We start from the raw sequence: 25,150 nt of genomic DNA on the forward strand, positions 1-25,150 counted from the left end.
AAATTTGAGAAACGTAAGGTATACTGAAAGAAGACATGAAATGAGTGTCATTTTTTTGTTTTATCCAGCCTGCTCTGAAAATATTACTAGAAATTTTTGAGCATGTGACAACTATGAAATTAAGGAATGCTGTACCTGCTTTAATTGATATCTTTTGCAAGGTATGGTTTTATTTTATCACTTTTATTCTCTGATAGTGAATAATCAATGAAAAAATAATGATTTAGAAATAATGATTTTCAAGAAAATGATTTCTACTTATACTCTGAAACTATCTTTATTCACATTCTTAATGCCAAAGAATTCTATTTTTAGAAATATTTTTTTCTTCTAAAACAGGAATTATAAACAGACTCCAGTGACTGACAGGCCTTCTCCTTAAATAGTTCCAAGCACTCCAGATGACTTCTTTCTGATTTGTAAACTATCCTCATAGCTACACCTTAAGGACGATTAAAGAAAATTCTCCTCTTACAAAAGATTTAAGGTCATTTATAACAGAAGTAAATACGCAAATCAATATATAAGTAGAAAATCATTACCAAAACAAATAAAGGAGATAGAAAAATGGTGGCTTAGGAGTTAATTAATTTTATATTTGGCTTTAAACAAAAAAGAAAAAAGAATTTTTATGGCTCTAAAAATGTAATTAAAATTTTTACTTTTGTTGAATACTTCTCAATATTTGGAACTACGAAGCCATCCAGTTCAGAAAACCCCCATTTTCTTTAGGAAACAGCATTGGAACTACTGTAGCAGATGAACAAATATTTTAGTGAACACCTCTAGTTCCACATTACAAAACTTTATAGAGTTACTTGCCTGAAAATATTTTGAATCCGGTATTACCAATCACCCATAGTAGTTGTAGAAAACCATACTTTGTTACTTTTCAGGAAGTTTCTCATCAGGGGTAAGGTATATACCAGTGCTATACTAAAAGACAGAATGAGTACCAAAGAAGAGGTAAGTGATAAAACAGTTAAGATAACTTGGAGAACAGGAAGAATGTTCAGCTTTTGAGTTCAAATTATTATTTTCATTTTTGTTTTAAATTCTTGAAGTAGGGTATCTTATTGTGGTTCTCAACTATTTAAAGAAAATGTGCTTAAATTTATTTAGGAAATTTTAATTCTAGTTGTCTTTATATTTCATTTCTTCCATCACTCTCTTAGTAAAAACACACATTGGTTTTCAACTCATTTTTATAACAGCTACTACTTTTTTTTTCTCTTCTTTAGCTTGTTGAAGCAGGGATGGTGCTTGACCCAGAACACTTTAACTATATTGTTAAGCTCTTATACCAAGTACAGGCTTCCAAACAGGAAATAACTGCAGTTCTGGAAATGAAATCCAGGTAATAAAAAGGCTAAAATATGTATGTTTTGATGGGATCTTATAAAGGATGAAGGCAAAACACTTATTACTGGTTTACAGATCCGAACATCTAGATAGTTGCCCACTGTAAGCCCTTCTCCCATCTCTTGGCTAGTCTTAGTCATATTGTCATTAGTCAAGCTGCCTCTAGCCAGCCCTCCTGGCCAGCCTCACCAAGCCTTTCTCTGTACCTGATTTCATTTCCATGCCTGATCAAAGGAATCTCTTATCCTGTTTCACAACTTATTTCCCCTTAACACACACTCTTACATGAATATAAATTACCTTAATTCTTTTTTGTTTTTCACTCTCTTTCTTATGTTAGCTAAATAATATAATTTAATGCCTCTCTTTCATTCTTTCTCTCACTTGTTTGCTTACTGTGTTCAGCTTATGGGCCTCCAAAGACCTTTATTTAAAAAACCTGTGATAATTATGAGTGGTACCACAATATACCTGTACTGAGTAACAGGAAAGCCATTGGTTTTGCAAAAATTTTTGAACTATTACATACATAGAGAAAAGTCTACAGATTATAAGTATTTAAATGAAATGTAACTTTTTAATGAAATCAGATTTGATAAAGAGCAGATATCAACCACCAAAGCCCAGAGAATGCCCAGAAAGCTCCTTCAGAGAGCTTCCACAGCTCCATTATCTCATTAGCCTCTACTACAGAGGTTTGCAAACTGTCTTAGTTCACAATGTCCATAGGCCACAAGAAATAGGTTAATAATCTCATTTATTAAGTAGTTACATCCAAACAAGTTAATAGTTGTAGATTGACAGTATCTGATGAAGCCTCTTGAAAATTTTAAATAATCTGTAGGCTTGTTCTGGTGTCCAGGAGGCCATGGCACACAGTGAGAGAATTGCAGGAATTCTGCTAAGTAATATTATTTCCCTTTAAGGAATTGCAATAATTCTAAGTAATACTATTTTCCTTTAGTCACTATCATTGAAGATACATTTGAGTTTTTCAAGTTCTATGATTGGTTTCATTTCTTTAACTACTGATAATAATATTTGAGTTATCTATGAAAACTATGACACTAGGTTAAAAAAAAATTAAGAACCTAGGAAATAAATTTTTTTTAAAAATGCAGTTTGTCTAGCACAGAGTTCTGGGATATAATCCGTTTGTAAGTAGGGTGCATCGATATTTTCTTCTAAACATTAAGTCTTTCTTCCTGAGCCATATGCTAAAAACTTCCCATTCCCTGGCAGTGACAGCTATGGCGGAGAGCTTGCATGGCTAGCAGATGTTAGTCTCCTGCCAGATTCACTGACAGCTGGCACAAGGGAAGTGGGTGCATCCCGGCTCAAGAGGAGCAGCAGAACCCTTCTGCCCAGGACAGTTAGTTACACGACTCCACCCTCATGCAATGGCTGGGAAAAGGATCACTTGGTATAGGAAGGATCCAGACAAATCAGTCATAGTTTTTAAATGATCAGAGTGACACAATCAGATAAATATTTTTACAGTTTATTTTACAGCCCCTAATTTTGAAAGTTATTACCTTATACACTCCGCCACTTCCTATGCTCCTTCTTCAAAACAGTAGTCTAGTATTTTTTCACATGTATTAACATTAGTGACCTATTTGATGGAGAGAATAGGAAAATAACTATGGGTAGTTAAAGGGTGTGGATTGTGCTTGGGAGTGTGGACCCGACCTCAAGACAGAGGGAGAAAATTTTTGTATTTATTATTTTATATTTGAATTTTTATGACACACTTTGAAATAATTACCCTTTTCTGGACTAGGGGAATGAGTTTTAATGGACACTCATACTTTGGTTTTGATGATAGTTTTTACTTAGGTAGTTTATAGTTCAGTTGAAAGACTTTCAGTAGATAAGGCTGTTACAAAGAATTCTAACATTTACATTCAGGATATGAATGAGAATATAAGTGTATCTATAATCTAGGAAGTTTGTTAACATATTTAATGACTTAAAATTTTTTATTTTGAAATGATTTTAGATTCACAGAAATGTTACAAAAAATAGTATAGAGACTTCCCATGTACCCTTCATCTAGCTTGCTTTCATGTTAACATCTTACATAATAACAGTGTAATTATCAAAACCAGGAAATTGGTTTTCGTATGAATCATTAACTACAGATTCCACTGTATCGTAGTAGGGGTATATGGTATCAAGATATCTTACTCCTGGTTAAGTTAACCTTGGTCACTTAGCTAAAAATGTTATCTGTCAGGTTTCTACACTACGAAGTTAATGTTTATCCCTTTATAGTAAGTAAATATCTTGGGGAAGAGACTTTAGCATTATGCTTTATCCTCTCTCTTCAAAACTTCATACATTAATTTTAGTATTCATCAGTGGATCTTTTCAGCAAGCTACTACTGTAACATTTGCCCATCGGTGATTTTATATTTTCCCTATTTCTTCTACCTTTATTAATTGGAATTCTTCAATAAAGAAGAGCTGTTGAAAAGAAAAGCTGTCCCTTCTCTATTTATTTACTTATTCAGTTATTTACATTGGTTCGAACTCGTGGGTATTTATTTTATTCCATGGGTTATATATCATTCTAAACCTACTATTAATTATTTCGATGCTCAAATTGTTTCAGATTTGACTTTTGGTTCCTATATCCTTTCATGTTCTCTTCATTTTTCCACTACTTCCTTATTTTTTGGAGCCACAAAGCTAAGTCTCATCTTCTGTTTTTAAGCGTATAGTCCAGTGGCATCGAGCACATTCACATTGTTGTGCAGCCATCACCACCAACCATCCCCAAAATTCTTTTCATCTTGTAAAACTGATCTGTTTGTTACTATTTTATCTAGTTTTTTTGTATCACCATTATGAATGATGTTCTTTAGTTTTCTTCCTTCGTCCTGTCTTTATCTAGTTTAGGTATCAATTTTATACTTGCTTCACAAAAGGAATTAGGAAGTGGTTATTCCTTTTTAATGCTTCGTAATAATTTATAGAGCACTGGGACTCATTACCATAATTGACCCATAATTGGCTGTTATGCAATACTCTTAGTTCAGTGGCACCTTCCTCTTTCCCCTTTTTAGTGTTTTCCGCTCTCCAATTGCCAAAGGCTGCTGCTTCTTTTCATTTGTGTCCTTTCTTTCCCAGAAGATGCATTTCAGATTAAACCACAGAAACTTTTCAGTTTCTGCTGTGGGTCTGTGTTCTGATCTACCCAGACACTTTTTTCAGCATTCTCAAACTTAGTATGGATTAGTCTTTGTGGTGGTATTTTTAAAATCAACATTAGATCTCTCTGGTAGTTTCCCCTTTTGTTTTCTTCCTACAGATGTTTCTGCTTCGTTTTTGTTTATATCTGACTTGTCACAATCCTTGTGGAGCAGTGAGGGTAGAGTGGGAACAGTAGAGATCAAGTGCTGGGATTTAATATTTTTTCTCTTTTTATTCATAATTATTTGAAGCCTTGGCATTCTCTGTCTTCAGATTAGAAGGAAGGTATGATTTCATGTGGACTTTGCTTTTTCCTTCTTGCCTATGGTTTGGGGAAGAAATGGTATGAGGTAGGTATCTGTGCAGTTGCCATTTTTTCAGCTCTAAAGAATTTGTGTAATATATTACTACATTCTTTTTTTCTCCTGTCTCTTAGGTATAAACAGTAAAATAAATGAATTAGGAGCAATAGTGACTTTTTGGAGGGTGAACTTAATTAACTCTTTTCTATTGGTAAAGGTTACAAATGAGGCAATTTAAAAAGAACTGGACCTGTGATTTAGAGTCGGCCTTGAATGAAATAGAGGTATGACACTTATTTTGTAAATAAGTTACTGGGATCTTTGAAAACCAATAACAGTAAAGAAACTTTGAATAGTAACCTCATTTTAGGAAAAGTTTTAGAAATGTGGCCATTACACAGAAAGAATGCTCAAGAAAAAGATGTTTAATTGTTTTAATACTTTGAAATGCAAACATAATTTTTGGAATTGTGGACTATTCTGAAAAGAATTCTAGAAATAATCAGTCATTTTCAAAGTTAACTTACATTGAGGTTTAATAATCTAAAGCTTAGCCTTTAATTCTTGTCACTGAACAGACTCCCTCAGTGCACAAGAAGGTTCACTCACCTGTCATGATCCATGGATGGCTGCAGTATGTGAAATGACGGGGCGTGGCGGGTGGGCAAGATCAGTGTGCACACACCAAGAATTTAGAATATAAGAAATAGAGGACTGTCAGGATGATTTTACTTTTTAATTTGTTTGTTTTTGTACACATCTAGCAATTGTTGGTCTAAGTATTTATATCTTCAAAACCATTTTTTGTTGGTGTGAAAAATTATTTTTTAGTTTATAATAGAAAATAATAGGAAGATGGTAAGTTTACTGAAAATTATTTTGTAGCCCCTTTTATAGAAGAAATTCTATAAAATTTATCTTCACTGTCTAAATTAGATTCGTGGGTGACATCATTAAGTATATTAGGAAATAGATAATTAAAAACAATGTTATATTGCCATCTAGAACTTATAAAGGCTCTGCTGTAGTCAAAAGCAAATCATACAATAGCATGTAACACTTGTCAGTAAGTTTATAAGATTTGCAGAGATTATGTCTTATTAATTTCTATATATCTAATGCCTGTATATGCCTATTCATAATGTTTGCATAAATGACAGTTTGCTCTCTTTTTTGTTTTATTTTTAATAATTCTGATAGCATTGTAAAGAAAAAGGTGACTGGATCAAATTGGGAAATTTATACATTAATGTAAAAATGGGCTGTGAAAAATTTGCAGATTTCCAGAGATTTTGTGCTTGTATTGCTGAAACACTAACAAAAGACTATAAAGAAGAGAGACTAGGTGTTCCATTTTGTGAATTTGCTGAAACAGGTAAAATGTCACTGTTTTGTTCTGAGTCTTGGGGGTTAGAGTGGTGCAATATTCTTAAAAGCAACGTAAAGCTCTGAATATTTTCCATGTTGGGGATAAATTGATATTGCAGGTTTCAGATACTTCTTTCTCTTTATAAATTTTCCATATATTTATTGTCAAATTAGATTCATGATATAAGTTCAAAAATTGGTGTTTTAATATCAAATGTTTCCTGTTCTCATTTTTCTTTTCATTCAGATTGGTGAAACTATTGCTAGTAAATCATATTGAAGCACCTGAATTTTTGAATTATCGAAGTTGTTACTATCTTCACTATTACAAGTCAACAAAATTCATTTAATTTTTATTTTTCAATTAGAGTTGACATTCAATATTTTATAAAAATTCACATATTTTTAAGACTTTTTTTTTTTACATGAGCTGTTCACTGCCATATTATCAGGGGTCGGCAAACTTTCTGTAAAGATCTAAATAGTAAATATTTTAGGCTTTGCACACATCTTATATGATCTGTGGCACATGATTTGGTTTTCTTTTCAAACAATCCTTTGAAAAAAATTCTTAGCTTACAGACTATATAAAAACAGGCCATGGGCCAGATTTGGTCTCTGAGCTGTAGTTTGCCGACACCTGGTGTTTGTGGTAGTGTCAATAATTCCATTTTAATTTGCCTTTTCTATTGTTTTAAGTGACTATTCCCTTCCTTCCAAATGTCTACTTTGTGTTTCAGTTAGCAAAGATCCACAAAATAGTGAGGTCGATAAAACTTTGCTGGGAAGAATCGGAATCAGTGCTATGTACTTCTATCACAAGCTGTTGCAGTGGTCCAAGGTACTTCATTAAATTTCTGTTTTGGCTTGGTATCGACTATGTTAGTTTTAAATTTTTAGACAATATAAGTTAACCTTACAATTGTAATAATCATCACAAATGACAAAATGAGTCCCAGACGAATAATTGAATTCTTAGGTGGTATATTAGGCAAATGTGGAAAGGAGGTGGCATGGGACTCGGCTACTATGAAGAATTTCAGTGTAGGGAACACTTCAGAGGCTGTGCTAAATGTCATATTTATTCAAAGCAGCTTTCAATTCAGAATTTATTTTGCCAGCTCCTGAGTATTCATTATATTGTAATTTTGCAAGAGTTCAAAATGAACACAGGATATTCACAATTAACAAAACTCCTTAAAAATCACTTCCTAGAATGCTCTGGAACACTATTTACAATATTTCTTACTATCTACCTTTGAGGCTTAGCTGCCCATAGATGTGGTCTAGTGATTCCAGACCATACTGTACTGCCATTGTTTAGTGTTCCCTGATGTGGCAGGTGGAGTTAGAGATTCAGGAAAGTAGAAGACAAGAAAATCTAAAATAGAGAAGAAGTGCTGAGGAATGGAGCGACAAAGAGTGGGACAGTTGAGAGTGTGGTCTCTACTGAATCAACTTCAAAATGTATCCTTTGTTACTTCTTTTTATAAAGCAGTTATTTCAAAATTGAATGAGTTTAATAACATTTAAGTACATGGTCACTCATACACATAGTAAAGTCATGAATTGTTTTTAAATTAAAAACAACAGAATCATTGTAGAGAAGGTCTCCAAGAGGTTTAGCATTTATTGCATGGTAGGCTCAGAATGACCAAAATGTACCTTGTCCCTGGCCTTACAATGTAGCTTAAAGTTGACCATAGTATTAATTTCTTGGATAGTTAAGGCTTGAGAAATTAAGGACTACCTACCAAAAAGACTCTTTTTAAAAACACAGGCTGCGAGCAGACTAAGAACAAAGACGTTTGGCAATCTTCTTTGGACTCCTGCTGGCACCCAGATGTCTGCAGTCATCATCGCCTCTTACCCCTCCCATTTCCCCCTTCCCTTGACATAAAAGAAGCCTGAACTCTGACTTTCTTAAGCTGGTTCTTTAGGACGCTTGCCTATCGTCTTCTTGGCTTACCGGCTTTCCAAATAAAGTTGCTTTCCTTGAGGCCCTCTCCCACCCCCCGCCCTGCCAAAAAAATACAGACTGATTTTGCTCAAATTTTAGAATATATTTTAATTTTATTATGTTTTTATTTCTTAAGAGGCTGGTGAATTTGTGTTTGTATTTTAATCTTATTTAGAACAGATTATTATCTTAGTATAATTTTTTAACGAAACCTATTCCTTTTGGAACATAAAAGTAAAACCATTAAAATTAAACTAAAACTGCTATCTCTTGAAAAAATGTACTATTTATATAGCCACATTGACAGTACCTTGACATCATAATAGCATCTGATTCAAAATAGTATAAACTATAACATGAAACAAGGATCTGCAAACTAAAGCCCAGATCTGGCCCACGGCCTGTTTTTGTACATCTCAAGAGCTAAGAATGTTTTTTATGTTTTTAATGAGTCAGAAATTAAAAAACAACACCAACCAGAGTGTGCAACTGACCAAATGGGACCTGCAAAGCCTGAAGTATTTACTATCTGATCATTTATAGAAAAAGTTTGCTGACTCTTGATATAAAATAATAATAAATGTTCGATTTCTGATGTCTAGACTAGAGAAAATCTTTATGTAGACTATGTGAAATAATTAATCCAGTAAATCGAAGTAACTAATTTCAGCCAATAATCTTATCCTTTTTTTCTCCACTATCTTGCTTTACCTAAATTCTGGAATAGATTTTCTTCATTTTCACTTTCTCTCCTGAATCTCAAGACGATCAACAGAAGAAGTGCAAAAACCTTATAGTCAGTAGTTTTCTGCACTAAAGCATGACATCCTTTTGCCAAGTGAAATCTTTAGGGGAAGCACAATGTATAAAACACATGAAAGGAGAACTGCCGAAAGGGGCCCCATGGAGGGGGATGGTTAAAATGAGGCAGAGCCCTGCTTTCTCCTGGCTGAGCAGGAAGGGGCTTAAGGGGAGAGTCTTAGAGCAGTTTGAGAACCATCAGTCTAGAATGATGATCCAAATTGGATAATTGACTTCTACATGACTATCAGTGTGACTTCATATCTCTGTAATACTCTAAACAATTAATACTCAATTTGTGTTCTTTATTTTCACTCTAGGGAAGGAAGGTCTTAGATAAACTATATGAATTAAAAATACATTTTACAAGTTTAAAAGGACTGACAGGGCCTGAGAAGTTAGCACCAAGATGTCAGATTGTGAATATCGCAGCAGAAATTTTTCTAAAAAATGGAAGCCTAGATGGTGCCCTTTGGGTATTAAGGGGTAAGTTCTGATATGTGCAAGCATAAAATGTTGCTATAAATTTTTGTCTATGTAATTACTTAAGTTGATACTGAATTGTGGGTGATGATTTGGTTTAAACCCTAGCGGCTGGAAAGGTGATGGTTGTTAAAGGAGAAGTTGTATGAACCTTTGTTGAAAAGCTAGTTCTTACTTTGGCAAAGGCACCATACCTAATCCAGGTGAGTGCTTTACCTGGATTGTCTCAATCATAAACTTGTAGAAACCCTATGAGTTTGGAATTATTACAATCCCCATTTTATGGATTAAAAAAACAAGTTGTCAGAGACATGAAGCATCTTGCCCAAAATGACGTCACAAATAAGGAGTGGGGGCTGGATTCAGCCCCATGCAGCTCAACTTCACCGCCCAGGTAGGCTTCACCTGCCATGGAAGACAGGGAAAGCCTGCCTGCAGTCTGCATTAACTCGGGCTGTGCACGTACAGGCAAGCATGACTTCAAGACAGGTAAAGCTTATGTCCCCTAGTAAGTCAGTCCATCCAGTAGAAATTAAAATAAAATTGAGCCAGCAGAAGCAACTAAGATTGGTTTGGAATGAAATAAATAAAAAGTCAGAGGGCACAGTAGTAGCACAGCGTGGTATCTCACAGTATCTCTGGCTACTTGGACATCAGACAGATTTCATTTGATATAATGGGATAAAAATGAAGAAACCTCAAGAATCTCAAAGTTTAGGTGGGAGGAGGGAACATATGCACAAGTAAAGCAAATAGATAACCTTTACACTAGCACACAGATACATACACAGGCACGTTCGTAATCACATTCAGCGTGGAGAGTTTATGCAATACAGAGGTGAGTGGACTTCATGATCAAAAGTGTCAGAAAAGGTTTTCTTCAACTTTACATAGGCAGTGAGGTTTGCTAAGTTGGAACAGTAACCAAGACATAAATATAGAAATTAGCAAAATGCAAGCCAGAGCTTATGAGCTCTGTTAGAAAGAAGAGATGTAGCAAGAAAAAGAGAGAGAAAAACAGTTGAAAAACATGGGTGTGGGTCACCACTGTAAGAAAACTGCTTAAAAGTTTCTGGCACAACTAGGCTTTCTCAAACTAGAGAATGAGGGAAAGTTTGTGGGAGGGGCATAGAGTGGCCTACAGAGACTTAAAATTTTTCTAATTTTGATGTTTCAATTTTGAGATTAACTTTTTATGTTATAATCACAGGATTCTCTTTTGCAGTGACTGTTTCAATTGAAAGTCATTTTTATAAGTAAAATTTTATTTCTTCAAAAGAAGGGCTCACAGAAGTATAAGTTCTCCCCAGAATTTTTTTTGTTCTTAAAAGAGTTCGGTAGTAAACAGGCCATTCTCAAGAAAGGAAATACAAAGGCTGAACCCCATTTGTAGTAAGTAAGAGTAATACTCACTCATAATAAGAAGAGTTAAAATGACAAAACACCTGTCATTCAAGCAAAGATCAAAGTTGGGTGATATGCTTTTCCTGAGGACATAGAGAAATGAGCATTCACAAACATTTATTTAGGGACTTTTAAGCAAAATATCTGTCAAAATTTAATGCATATTTGCTTTAATCTGTTAACTCCATTTTTAGGAATTTCTCCTACAAGCACCTTTATAGCTGTGTACAAGGTTATGTACGTTATCTGGACTCTTTTTATCATCACCAGTGATAACAGAGGATTCCAGATAACTTAAATGTCCCTTAAGGAAGTACCAGTTAAACCGTGTGATAGCCATATGATGGAGTAGAATGAGGCATATCCACAGGTATTCATTTGGAATGATCTTTAGGATCTACTGCCAAGTAAAAAAAAAAAGAAATGTGCAGAACATATACAATATGCTACCATTTGTGTAAAAATAAAATAAAATGGATATATATGTGCGTGTGCTCATATACCCCTAGAATATCTGTAGAAAGATGCATAGAAAATGAGTAATAGTGGTTGCTTCCAGGAAAGGAATTGTGTGCTTGGGGACAGGGATGAGAGGCAGATTAACCTTTAACATACGTTTTTTTCTATATTTTTTCATTTAAAAAAAAAGTACATTTATTACTTACTAAACTTTTTAAAGAAGGGGTTACATACATTACTCATGTTTGGGAAATGCAGGATATTTTACATATTTTTGGTTTTGTGGGTGACAGGCATCATAAGAAGAAGAAATCTATTGTTTTGGCTTTTCACTTTGACATTTAAAACTCTTTCTCAGCACTACTAGCTTGTATCCTGGTAAATGAACAACAAATTCCTACCCGCCCTTACTAGCATACAAAAAAGCCTTAAAATCATAATTTTATAATCATAGTTTGGAAGCTGAAAAATAACTCTCTGAAATATAAATTTTCTGAAAAGTTATGCCATTTATTTAGAAACTATCTTTGAATTTTAAAATAACTTTTATCGCCTTAATATAAGTAATGCTTATTCATTATAGAGAAATAGGAAAAGGCAGATAACCAAAACTGATGATAAAAATTCCTTATTTAGTCATCCAGAAATGACTATTATCCACTTTAATGCCACTATTTTTCGTACCTTGCATTCTTTTTTCAGGGAGCAGTCTTCCTGTGAACATCTTTCTGTGAAAAGAAATATTCTACAGCATCACTTCATGGGCTCCATGGTTTTCCACCTTTTGAATACATACTCTCTCTCTCTCTCTCTCTCTCTCTCTCTCTCTCTCTCTCTCTCTCTCTCTCTCTCTCTCTCCCTCTCCTCTCCTCTCTCTCTCCTCTCTCCCTCTCCCTCTCCCTCTCTCTCTCTCTCTCCCTCTCCCTCTCCCTCTCCCTCTCCCTCTCCCTCTCCGCGCCCCCCAGATACCTAGATATATCCATGAATCCACTTTTCTTGAATCAGCTTATTTTCAAATGTCTAGGATAAACAATAATCCCTGCTAAACAACCCTTTATACAAATCTTTATTATACCTTAGAATACATTCTGATGGAATTGCTGGGTTCATGGGCAAGGGCAGTTTAAAGCTTTTTGGTAAGTGTTGGCAAATCTGCCCTTATTCCCAGACTTGTGACCAGTTATTTTGAGTTTATTAGAAAGTCTCCCTTTATGAGAAAATCCTAGAGAATTGTTACATAAGTATATGTTCTATACAGACATTGTCCTTTTAGGGATCACAGGTACATGTAAACAATTCAAGTGTTAGTGCCCAATATTCTAGTTTTTACTTATCAGACAGACTGGTGCATTTTAGTTTCTACAAACCCTAATCTCGCTATTCAATATAATCCACTGCAGGGTTTATCTCTGTCAGTAGAATACAAAGGTACTGTACATCTTCAGAAAGGTTGTACTAATTACATAGTCCTTAACAGTGTATGAAGTTGCATGTTCTGAAATACCCTTGGCAGCTTTGAATATTATTATTTTTCTTATCTCTGCTAGCTTGTAGGGCAAAAGTGATATTCACTGCTTTACTTTGCATTTAATTGCTTATGAGGAAATTTAATGACTTTTCTCTTTTTTCATTTGTACTAATGCTTTTGGGAATTACCAGTTCATGCTCTTGGTCTGTTTTTGAATTGTAATATTCCTCTTCGTTATTGATTTAATAATGTGAGTATTCACTACATACCGAGCATTGTGCTAAGTGTGTTACTTGTGTCATCTCATTGAATTGACACCAACCCCGTGAGGTCGGTGATGGTATCCCAAGGTGGGGACACTAAGGTTCAGAAGTCACACAACGAAATAAGTATGGCGCAAGAATTCCAGTCCAGGCCCGTCTGATTACAAAGTCAATATTTTTAAGCTCTACACCAGTACTATTATTTTCTCTAGTCTTTCCTTTAAATGGACTTTATAGAATTACAACAAGAGCGCAGAAGCACAAACCACACAAACAGGAACTTCAGCATTATTCACAATATTCTTTTTTTAAGCTATGTGATGGGCATATAAGAGTTCATTTTATTATTATGCTTTTATAACTTACATAATTGAGATATTCTGTATGTATCAAATATTTTTAAATAAAAATTGTTTTTAAATTTGAGATAAGCTATTCTCCAGGAATACCAAAATTAAACTATGTATGTCCACACAGATATTTTACATTATTACAAATATTATAATCTGAACATTTTGTTATATAAAAATAAACTTTAACTTCAGAATCAATAACTGATTAGTACTCTTAGAAAAATTAAGAATTACAAAAAAAGGTTGAAAATCACATGCTATCACATATATGGAATATAAACCTAAAAGCAACAAATGAACAGGACAAACAGACTCATGGACATGGATAATGGACTAGTGGTTACCAGAGGGGAGGGGGAGGCGGGGAATTAAAAAATATAAAATGTTAAATAGAAGTTAAAGAAAAATGAAGAATTAAAAAATAAGTATAATAGGGCGGTCATGATCACTATGTAAGTTGTTTGTAATAAATTTGAGCTATGGTTATCTTTCCCGAGTACACAGATTTAAGTTTTGTCACTTTCCAAAAGATATTTGAAAACATTAATTGTGATTATATTGAATATAATTTTCAGTGTAAATTATTAGTACTTTTTTCTTTTTGAAAGAGTCAGATTGGATCATCAATACACCACTGTGGCCTTGTGATAGATTGGATGTACTCAATCGACATAATCTGCTCTGTACGATTGCACATGAAATCTTAGCCAAGAGCCTTTACAGACAGACATTTGAAGTTTTGCAAAATCTACCGGGTTTTCAAAATTCTCAAGGTATGTTATTTCAGTCTAGCTTAATTATGCCTTGCCCATCTGGTATTTAACTGTTAATAAGAAACAGTTCTCCACCTGTTTTGGTTAACTTTTATATTCCAGCATACATTTATAATGAAGGTGTTTTCTGTGAAATGTGTTCTCTGCAAATTGAATATGCTTTCCTGAGAATTGAAAAAAAAAATCAGAGATGCTTATTTTGGGGTGGTTTGTCAGCAGTTCCTAACAGAAGCCTTTTCATCATTCTCCCTTCCCTAGGTCGGTCAGATCTTCAGCAAATAATATATTAAGTGCTCCTAGCAAGCTTCATATCTTAAAAGAATTCATTACATTAGAATAATGAATACTTTTTTTGTATCATTTAACAAATATAGAACTTAGTTTCCATTACCTTAGAACATAGGTAAACATGGAATAAATAGAGGAAACTAAGCAGATGGCAAGTTCAAAGAAAGAGAACACTAATGTGGGCAATGATAGTGTTCTTGAATGCTGAAGCTCAGATCATATATGTACAGGAAGAGGAAGTCCATGTTAAGGGTAAGGAGCAAAGGCTTTGGGTCAGAAATGAGCTGAGTGGTGGGTTAACATATAATGAAAACATTAATCCAAGGGCCTCCCCTCAGTGCTTTATCAAAGTTGCTATTTTAGGAAAGTCCCTCTGATGGTAATGTTTAGAAAGAGACATAAAGGTGAGAAGATTAATTTCCTGATAAAGCCTGAACCCCTAAAAGATCCTAAGGCTGTGAGGACCTAGAGTCTAGATCCTAGATCTAACTGGCTGGATAAAGGCAATAAAAGACTTGGGAATCTCCAAAGTGACTTCACTTTCTTTTAAGTGAAGAATCGAATAGAAATGAAGGATTTTTTTTTTTCATTTGCAAGTGAATATTTATAAGGGAATGATTTATTTTTAATGATGGGAAATAGACATCTGAGGTCTGAACTGTAGTAGACTGCAAACAGAACCACGCAGTCATTCATTTGAGGCACCACAGACGCAGTCACGGAGGGGATCACAGAGGTGTTAATGCAGCCTCATTGTCAAGCTTCCTTTCATACTCATTACACAAAGTGAATGAATGGTTATGCTTTTGTTGAAGGCATTTTCGTTTTTCTTAGCGAACATGTAAGATGACTGCATTTTAGTGATTGTGACACCTGCAGTGGGTAGGAAAGTGGCCAGGGGAGTAGAAGGGAAAGGAAAGTAGTAAGAGAAGTCGGAGAGGCTAAGACAGATCAATTTCATTATATCAATTATTTTTTTCTTTCCAGAAACTGTGGAGGTCTCACAGTATAGCCTTCTTTTTAATAAACTCCTAGACGCCTGTATAGAAAGCAACAGTCTTGGTATGTCATCCTCCGTAGCAGAATTTATGATTTCAAAGAGCATCCCTATTGATTTTTCCTTTCTTAGAAGATTAATTACTTCTTTAGGAAGGAGTTGTTTATGGCTCAAAGCCAGAGCCCACTACAAAAGTAAGTTGCATTTAAAATTTTTTAATTTGGTATATTTGTTTTGACTTTGATTTTCTAACACTGAATCCTTGTATAGTATTTACAACAAGATATTTAAATATGTAAAAAGAGCAGTTGATACACATTCAAAGACAGTGCTCTAAACAGATCTGTCCTCTTTTGAAACCTATTTTTTCTCTTGTTTCTGATTACTGTATCTTTATTTCTTTGCACATTAATATGTCCACTGGAGGGTGCACAGAGGAAGTAAATGACAGAACCAGTTTGGCATATCTTATAAATATGTAGAAGTAAAACAATTGAGTAGAACGAAGTTTAAGGAATATTTGCATATTTTATTTATCCCTGTTATATTCCTGATCTTTATAACTTAGAGTATTCTATAGCAGGCTGTATAGGAAGTACAGAGCATGCCATTACAGTGAACATGATACATAACAGTTTTTCAAATAGAACTCTGTTAATCTATTTACAGCTATTTCTGTCAAACCAGTAAGCCAGGAAAACTAATGCTTTCTCTAATCCCAGCCGTCTCACAGATACTTTAATTAGAAAGTAATTCCAGGTAGAGTCTAGATCTAGAAAACAATCCTTTTCTCCCTTCCTGCAGCACTTTGTCATAAATTTCCATTTCTATCACTGTCATGTGTATAACAAACACTTAAGTACCTACTGTGTGTCACCACTGTGCCAAATGTGTCAAACATCCCAGCCACCCCTCCCTGCACAAAAACCTCTCTGAACTTGGAAGTGTTTTTCACACTACCAGCTGTGATCAGGTTAGCAGGTGGTAACTTTTTTCCCATTGAAATGGGAAAATACGTATTAATGTGCATTACAGGTAGTAAGTTATTTGATAAAATTTTCATTTCATTTTATATATGTATACTGGGTCATTATGTAAAATGTATTTCTTATCTTAAGTGACATTAAAAAGTTTTGAAAGCAGAATTTTTTTTAAAAGGACAATCATAAATTTAGAGATAAGGTAGAACTGTATGTTTATGACACCTCATTTCAATTTTGTGGTTATGTTTCAACTCATACTATTTCCCTGCAGACTGCTAGAAATCACACACAAAGTATATACATACTATTTGCTATAACTTTTTGATTTTAATATAAATGGGGTTATTCATTTCCAAATAATCGTTTAATTTGAGGAAAATGCCATCAGAAGGTATTGTATGCTACAGGAACAAAATATAAGCTTGAAAACATTTAAATGAGATTCACATGAACCTTTCTATTTTTTAGTTGGAAAGAAAATTTTGTATTAAAGCAGCTAAACTTAATCATGTGTTTTTAAAAATTGTATTAAAATATATGTAATAAGCTTTACGGAGATATAATTCAAATATCATACAGATATATGGTTCACCCATTTAACACATTATATATAATTCAATGGTTTTAGTGTATTTACAGTTGCACAACCATCACATGATCAATTTAGAACATTTTCAGAAACTCCATCTCCATTAGCAGTCATTCTTCATCCCCCAAGATTTTTCCAACCCTAATAAGAATTTATTTTTAAAGATTTTTTTTTATAGCAATCTGTTAATGACTAGGTACAAGTCAGTACCTTTGTTATTAGCACATTCTCCTTATCTAAACACATCTATGCCTAATTTTATATGCAGTGAAACTTCTGGGACTTATGCAAGTGAAGTTATAAGCAAAGGGTATTTGGGGGGTGGAGAGGGTTTAGTACCTGAATTATAAAATGAAATGAGTAATTTACAGCCACTGGTCAGTTTTCAGAACGTCTCATTTCTTGACAGTGTTGACATTAGAAATATCAATGGAACTCTCTTTAGATTCATCTTCACACACAGCTTAACACTGGCTGGAAAAGCCTTTCAATGCCTTATACAGTACAGTAGGCCCCCCTCATCCACTGTGTCACTTTCTGCAGTGTGTTACCTGCAGTCAACTGTGGTCCAAAGTGTTAAATGGAAAATTCCAGAAATCATATGTTTTGATTTTCCCTCCATTTTGAGTAACGTGGTAGAACCTGCTCTGTCCTGCCAGGGATAAGAGTCGTTCCTTTGACCAGCATATCTACACAGTAGACTCCTCCTGCCCGATAATCACTGAGTAGCCGTCCCTGTTGTCAGATCGACTATCACTGTATCGCAGTGCTCATATTCAAGTAACCCTCGTGGTACTTCATAATCATCTCAGAGCGCGAGAGTAGTGATGCTGGCAATTCAGACATGCCAAAGAGAAGCTGTAAAGCGTCTGTATGTATAGGAAAAAACGTGGTGTGTGTAGGGTTTAGCACTGTCCATGGTGCCAGGCATCCACAGGGCGTCTCAGATCATCTCCCCCAAGGACGAAGGGGGACCGTGCGATCACATCTGCTAGTACCGGTAGGGCTGTGGTGCCCATGCCTTTGTTTTGTGTTTTTTTTTTTTTAAATATATCTTTACAGTTATTGAGATAATTCCACATTCCATAAAATTCACCCATTTAAAGTGTACAGTGCAGTAGTTGTTATATTCACAGAGTTATGCAGCCATCACCACAGTCTAATTTGGGAACATGTCCCGCACCTCCAGAAGAAGAAACCCTAAACACATTAGCATTCATTCCCCGTTCCCTGGATGTTTCCTGCCAGACCCAGCACCAGGCAACAACTGATATAACTCCGTTTCTATGTATTTGCCTATTCTGGGCATTTCACATAAACGGAATCATGCAATATGTAGTTTTTGCAACTGGCTTCTTAGACTGAGCATGTTTTCAAGGTTCATGTTGTAGCACATAGCAACATTTCATTCCTTTTTATTGCTGAATAATATTCCATTGGATGGAATTTGTTTATCCATCAGTAGATAGACATTAGATTTGTTTCCACTTTGGGGCTTCTATGAATAACACTGCTGTAAACATTTACATGCAAGTTTTTGTGTGGACCCACATTTTCATTTCTTTTGGGAGCAGAACTGCCGGCTCTTATGGTAAATCTATGTTTAGCATTTTGAAGAACTGCCAATCTGTCTTCCAAGGAAGCTGCACCGTTTTGTATTTACATTCTCACCAGCCATGTATGGGATTGCCAATTTCTTCACATCATCATCAACACTTGTTACTGTGTTTTTTATTTTAGCCTTCCTAGTGGATGTAAAGTGATACTTCATTATGGTTTTGATTTGCATGCTCCTAATGACTAATGAGGTTGAGCATCTTTTCCTTATTGGTCATTTGTGAATCTTCTATGAAGAAATGTCTGTTAAATCCTTTACCCATTTTTTGCACATTTTTAATTGGGTTTTTCTTGTTGAGTTGTAAGAGTGCATGTGTGTGTATACATGCGTACACATGTACACACATATGTGCATACATACATACACACACACACTCTAGATACAAGTCCTGTGAATTTCATGATTCTACATGAATTTCGAATACTTATTTTCCATTCAGTGAGTTGTCTTTCACTTTCTTGATGACTCTGCTTTGCTTTTGTTCCCAAACTAATCAGACAAAAATTGTTGCCTTCCCGATGCTCCTGATTTGTTCTCCCTTGTCCTAAAAATACCGCTTTTCTCTCAGAGCCAAAAAGTCAGGAAGGGGAGATGTTATTAGTATGTCTCCCCATTACTTCCTCCACTAAAATCAACTGGGAGTATTTTTCTTTTCATATTTGATTTTAGAGGGGAGAAAGTAAATTTTTAGTGAATTTTGTAAATTTCTACTTAATTTGTTATTTTTTGTTTTCCTCTTCTGGTCGGAAAAGTAAAACATGAATGCATGTAAATTATACCTACCAGTAGCTAGGAAAGTCAATGAGTTAATAGTTTGTTAGTCCTGGAAGTGACCTGGACTACCTAGTGGTTAGAAATGCAAGTAAAGTTATAAGTAAAGAGTATTTGGGGGCGGAGGGGGGGCGGTGAAGAGAGGGTTTAATTAATATACCTGAATTATGAACTTAAATGAGTAATTTACAGTAACTTATCAGTCAATGTTGACATTCAAAATATCATTGGAACTCTCTTTAGAGCTGGGACTACCTAGTGGTTAGAAATCCAAAATCTGGAGTCAGAAGGTCAAGGTGCTTTACCCAAAGCCCCTTATCTATAATATGGGATAAACATGTAGATAAAACCTACAGTATGTCCTCAAAGATTAGCCATCATCATCCACATTGGAAAGATTTCTTAAAGAAATTTATCTTAAAACATTTTAAGCAAATTGTACATAGAGTTAAGTTGGTTTTAGTAAAAGATAACAATATAATATTCCCTGTATACTATTCTGGTTTTTTAATTATTCCAAAAGTATTTGCACTGACTGTGGCTTAAAATAAATGTGTGTAGTTGCCACAATGAGGCTCAAAAATGGTTCAGAGAGTTTAACATATTTCTACTTTATATTTAATGTTTCAAAAACATTTTACAAAGAATAATTTCACATGTACTAGGATAACCTCACTACCACATAATTCATGTAATCTATCTGCTTCTAATGTGAAGAATAATTTGGTAATGTGATTATTGCCTATGGATATTTTGGAAATCTAGGTTTTCACCTATTGACGTTTTAGTAAAGTTTGATCCATTATTTGATTTTTCAGGTGCTCTTTCATTGGGCTGCTATCCACCATTAGAGGGAAATTTATACCGAAAACTTCTACTGATTCCTTCTTATTTATCTGAGATTGAAATGCTTTTAGCTATTGAAATCTTCCTGGTATCTAACGCTAGTAGTATTCAGAGTCCTGGTACTTCTACACAGATGCTGCAGATAGTTTTGAAAAGGTTGGTTGGTATAACTTCTAATTGCATCCTGAAAGCAGATCGTGGCTTCCTACACCTGCCCTAGAATGTAAATGTTATATACATTTATATATTTTTGTTTGTGTATGTATATATATGTGCGTATATATACATTTATATAATTGCATATTGTGTATTTACAAACTTTGGTAACATTTAAATAGAGAAAGGATATGACCTATTTGAGACTTAAAACCAGATTAGTAGCATTCAACAAAAACTTTTAACAACTTCAAAGATGCTGTTAGATGTTCAAAGAAAGGGTCCTCTTTAGGTATCAATCTTTTTCATGTACTGATAGCTTTTAAATAGGTACCTAAAAGTTATTTATCTTTTTGGTCAACACAGAACCAGGTCTAAAAGGAAAATATATGATAATTTATTAAGTTCAATCAAGAATCCTGTTGAGGATGTGGTTTCATAGTGTAGCGGTTAGCACATCTACTTTACATGCAGAAGGTCCTGGGTTCACACCCCAGTGGAGCCATGGTCCATGGTCTCTGGCCATGCCACCCTGAATAAGCCCAATGTCTCATCTCAGAAGCTAAGCAGGGTTGGGCCTGGTTAGTAATTGGCTAGGAGACCACTTAAGAAGACCAGGTGCTATAGGCATAAATAAAATTAAAAAAAAAAAAATACTGTTGAAAATAAACCCATTAGCCTAGTTTTCACATTTTAAACGTTGCAGTAAATACATAAATATTATAATGTAGCTGTTGGACCAGAATAGATCCCTTCAAATAATTTTTTCTGGGTTCCAGAATTTAGGCTTATAGCACTCCAATTTCTTGTCAGCCTTATCCAGCAAACTTGAATTACGAAGATCTCATGGAACTCCTGTTTTAGAGCTTCTTGACAAGAATTTTGCTTCAGTTTACTGGTGTTACAAACCAGATCCTCAGATTGACTATTCTATCAGTTATCAATTACTGTATATAAATTATTCTAAAACTTAGTGGCTTAAAACTGCAAATATATTATTTGTTTTTGTGGGTCAGGAATATGGAAGTAGCAGAGCAGAATGGTTTTGGCTCAGAGTTTGTCACATAGTTGGAGTCAGGATGTGGTCAGGAGCTGCAGTCACCTACCTGACGGCTTGACTGGCGCTGAAGGATCCGTTTCCTGGATGGCTCACTCACATGGCTATTGGCAGGAAGCCTCTGTTCCTCTCTACAAGGGTCCTTCCATGGGTTTCTGGAGTGTCTTCATAATATAACAGCTAACTGCTCTCAGAGTAAGCACTCCAGGAGAGAAAAAGCAGGAGAAAGCTATAGTGTCTTTGTGACCTGTATCAAGAACTGAAGGCTCTGAGATTTTACCCTCTTTGCCGGCTACAAGTCAGCATGCCAGTTTCATGGGTCCTCAGCACAAGACGTGAGGCTCCTGGGTTGGGAATAGGACTTTATTACTCGTGGTATAGCAAGCAGCAGGATTATCTGCATATTTGTATCTCTTCCTGTTGCTCCCAAGTCCCACGTATGGGCCCAGAGGATACCTGCACATGCAGTGGGTTCTGTCACAGGAGAGGAATCCTGAACTTCAGGAACCCGAATCTCCCGTAATGGGAAATAAGCGCGCCTGCCCCTTGGCTCTGCAGGGATACACTGTCTCTGCCTCGCGAGGCTGTAAACACAGCTGCTCTCTGCCCCAGGCTCTTTCAACACTGTCCCCTCCACAAACGTCCTGAAATCCAGGACAAGGGGTAGTCAGTGTCTCTGCTCTCAAAATTTCCAAAAATGCAAGAGACCCACAGAGAATTGTCATCTGACAACCTAGTGGCCAAAGTCGCACTGTCATTTCTGCTTTATTCCTTGTGATAAACACGTCATTTAATCCAGCTCATACTTAAAGGGAGAAGAATTGGGAAATAATTCGTTTTAGGGCCACCTTTTTAAAACCAACTAAAATTAGCATTCTTTCATTATAGCTCTATTCCGAGGACTCCCTTATTTACCACTGTGCAGTACAGTGGCTGAGGCATTGGGGGTCCCTATCATCCTAATGAGGGTTTGGTCTTCTCTTAGTTTTTCATTTTCCATACACATACAGCCTCTGTATTCATTGTTGAGTTGGGGGTATTCGTGACCTCAGTGCATAACTAGTGGCGTGCCTAGAGCTCCGATTTTGTCCACACTGATACTGTTTTCTCTATTATCATGAACCCCATCTTGTTACATTAATCTCCATGAGAGAGAATTTTATTCATCTTTAGTTTCTAAAACTGCACATAGTTGGCACATGGCCCAGCCCCAGATTCCAGGCACCAGTTCCTAAGCCAGAAGGTACTAGAAGGCCCCTGGCCAATCTTTCCTTCAACCACTGGCTCCTGTTCCAGGTGGAAGTCCTCACGCCCAGCACTGTGGGTGACACTGGTGTTAGTGCAGGTAGGCTCATCCTCCGGCCTCGCTGCTGGGCCCCCGAGGGACCGAGAGGACACGACAAACACAGAAAAACAGTGTTTACTCTAACAGCCACACCTCTAAATACTGCCCATTCCCGATCCCACACGAAAAACAGCCGTAAGGCTTGCATTTTATGAAATCTGGAGACTAGTATAAAAGGTATTAGAAAAACAAATTTTAGAACTTTGTGAAGTATCTCAAATCAGGACTGAAGAAAAATAACCAAAATTATTAGTAAAGGATTATAGCTACAATTCGTTACCAAATGTTACCTACATATTAAGTATATGCTTATTAAAAATAGCCAATATCAAGGTAAAACATGTCGGTAACTCCAAACTTGATTAAATTCAATATTTTTATGCATTATAATGAATGATTATGTGATTTTTAACTTTGAAAATACAAAGATTGAGGTTATTAGCTGAGTTCTAGATCAGTGTTTTTCAAACTGCGGGTCGTAGCCCATTTGTGTGGTAAAATCAATTTATGAGGCTGCAACCACGTTATGAAGAAATGAGAATAGAAAATTGAGTACACTGTCATAAAGGTACATGTTGTTTTGTCAGAGTTTTACCTGTTTTTATCATGAGGCTATATACCAGGTCACAGTGTAAAACATCTTTCTTACTACGTGTGATGGTCAAAAAAGTTTGAAAAACCCTGGTAGAATAATGTAGTGAAAACTGTCATAGCTTAGTACTAATCAATGAAAATAACTGTCTCTTGAAACTCTAGAGCTTCTTTTTAGAGTTCTGACTTTGTGAATTGTTAACTTCGTAGATGTGAAGAAAACAAATCTCGGAGCAAGGACGATTATCAGGCTGCTGTGGAAAGATTAATTATGGCTGCTCGTTTATCAGATCCAAAGCTTTTCATTAAGCACATGACCGTCAATGTTAATAAGGAACAGGTTTATAGTTTGGAACATTGTTCTGCCCTGAAGTGGTTGAAAGAGAACATGAAGTGGGCTGGAAAGGTTTGGCTTTTCAATAACCATTAGTTTATAAAGGCTTTTTTTTTTTTTTAAGTTTAAGTAATCATTGTTGAAAATAAAAGGCAATAAAAATAAAGATGGTTTTCACTATGTCCAGCTTTTGCCTTTTATTGATTTACAGTAATAATTTTCAAACACTAAAAATTGATTGACATATATAGTTTGTAATGGTTTTAGCCACACTGAAAAGTGATTTTTCAAATTACTTTTTGACTTCTCTTTAATTTAGGTAAACCTAAATATGGAAAATCCCTTTTTATTTTGAAATCCAATGAAAATCATGAAATGAATGTCGTGCAGCATTTAATAAGAGGGAGACACAAAAGGGAAAATATGTAAGCAAGTAACTTTGGAGTTTTCAGAGAAACTTTTAGGGGTATGAAGTAGGTTGAGTGTATACGTAGTCCAATTTCTAAAGCCTATTACACATCTATAAAATAGAAGAGTAAAATAATATTGAAAAATGACAACACTAAAATTCCAGAGTACTTCCTGAGTTATATACCAAAAAAATTTTAATTATCCTGTGAATAGGTTTTCTTTAGTGTTATCTTGAATACTATATGTATTTTGAAATTCTGTCATTTCTGTATGTTACATTAGGTATGGCTAAAGAAAACAGTATTTTTAACAAATATACCAGAACTTAAATATCCAAACAAGGATCAATCTTTTCTTTTTTTAAGAATCGTTCCTTTTAAACCATGTTAGGAAGTTAAAACTCCTTTTCTGAGTCAGCTTCAGAATCTGCAACAGCCATTCTCTTCAGGTGGTCATCCACAATCTTTGATACTTTAAATAATTTTAAATCATATAGAGAAAAAGTCTGAATACAGTAATAAAAGACTAAATCATGACTAAGGAAACTGAAAATACTTCTTAAAGGAGTTCCCAAAATGTGGTAATGGCAACGCCTTTAGAATAAGTCTATAACCTCACAAGACTAAAAAAGTTAATTCCTAGCACTTAGCAAAATGCCTATGATGAATGGAATGAATTCTATAATGAATGAGATGTGGGAAGTGGGGCGGGAGACGTCCAGAAAGATGATCAGGTCTCTAATCTGAACAAACTGGGTGACTGACCACAACTGCAATTACTTGAATGCGGAACCTAGAAAATAAAACAGCTTTGGAGAGTACTACCGTCAGTTTGAGGTGGTAGTACGCTTTGAAGACGAGCGGAGAATGGTAAACGGGCAATTATAGTCTTTTCTGTTGGTGGTAACTAAAACCCAAAGGGAAGAATTAAAGAAATATGAGACTGTTTAGATGTTAGCAGAATAGGATCT

At 35.2% G+C, this 25,150-nt stretch overlaps 1 protein-coding gene across 1 annotated transcript in view; it reads left to right on the forward strand.

Moving 5' to 3' along the window:
- TOPAZ1 (testis and ovary specific PAZ domain containing 1) overlaps positions 1-23,929 on the forward strand; it is a 57,911-nt gene extending 33,982 nt beyond the window's left edge. Inside the window, 10 exon segments of the mRNA XM_016141267.2 lie at positions 69-161; positions 1,242-1,357; positions 5,080-5,146; positions 6,063-6,237; positions 6,971-7,071; positions 9,312-9,477; positions 14,030-14,194; positions 15,470-15,673; positions 20,259-20,442; positions 23,646-23,929. Of these exon segments, the coding sequence (XP_015996753.2) occupies positions 69-161; positions 1,242-1,357; positions 5,080-5,146; positions 6,063-6,237; positions 6,971-7,071; positions 9,312-9,477; positions 14,030-14,194; positions 15,470-15,673; positions 20,259-20,442; positions 23,646-23,865 (1,491 nt within the window). The 3' untranslated portion in view covers positions 23,866-23,929.
- Positions 23,930-25,150: the final 1,221 nt, after the last annotated feature.

This window comes from Rousettus aegyptiacus, unplaced genomic scaffold (assembly GCF_014176215.1).
Source record: "Rousettus aegyptiacus isolate mRouAeg1 unplaced genomic scaffold, mRouAeg1.p scaffold_m13_p_4, whole genome shotgun sequence".
NCBI classification, from domain to species: domain Eukaryota; kingdom Metazoa; phylum Chordata; class Mammalia; order Chiroptera; family Pteropodidae; genus Rousettus; species Rousettus aegyptiacus.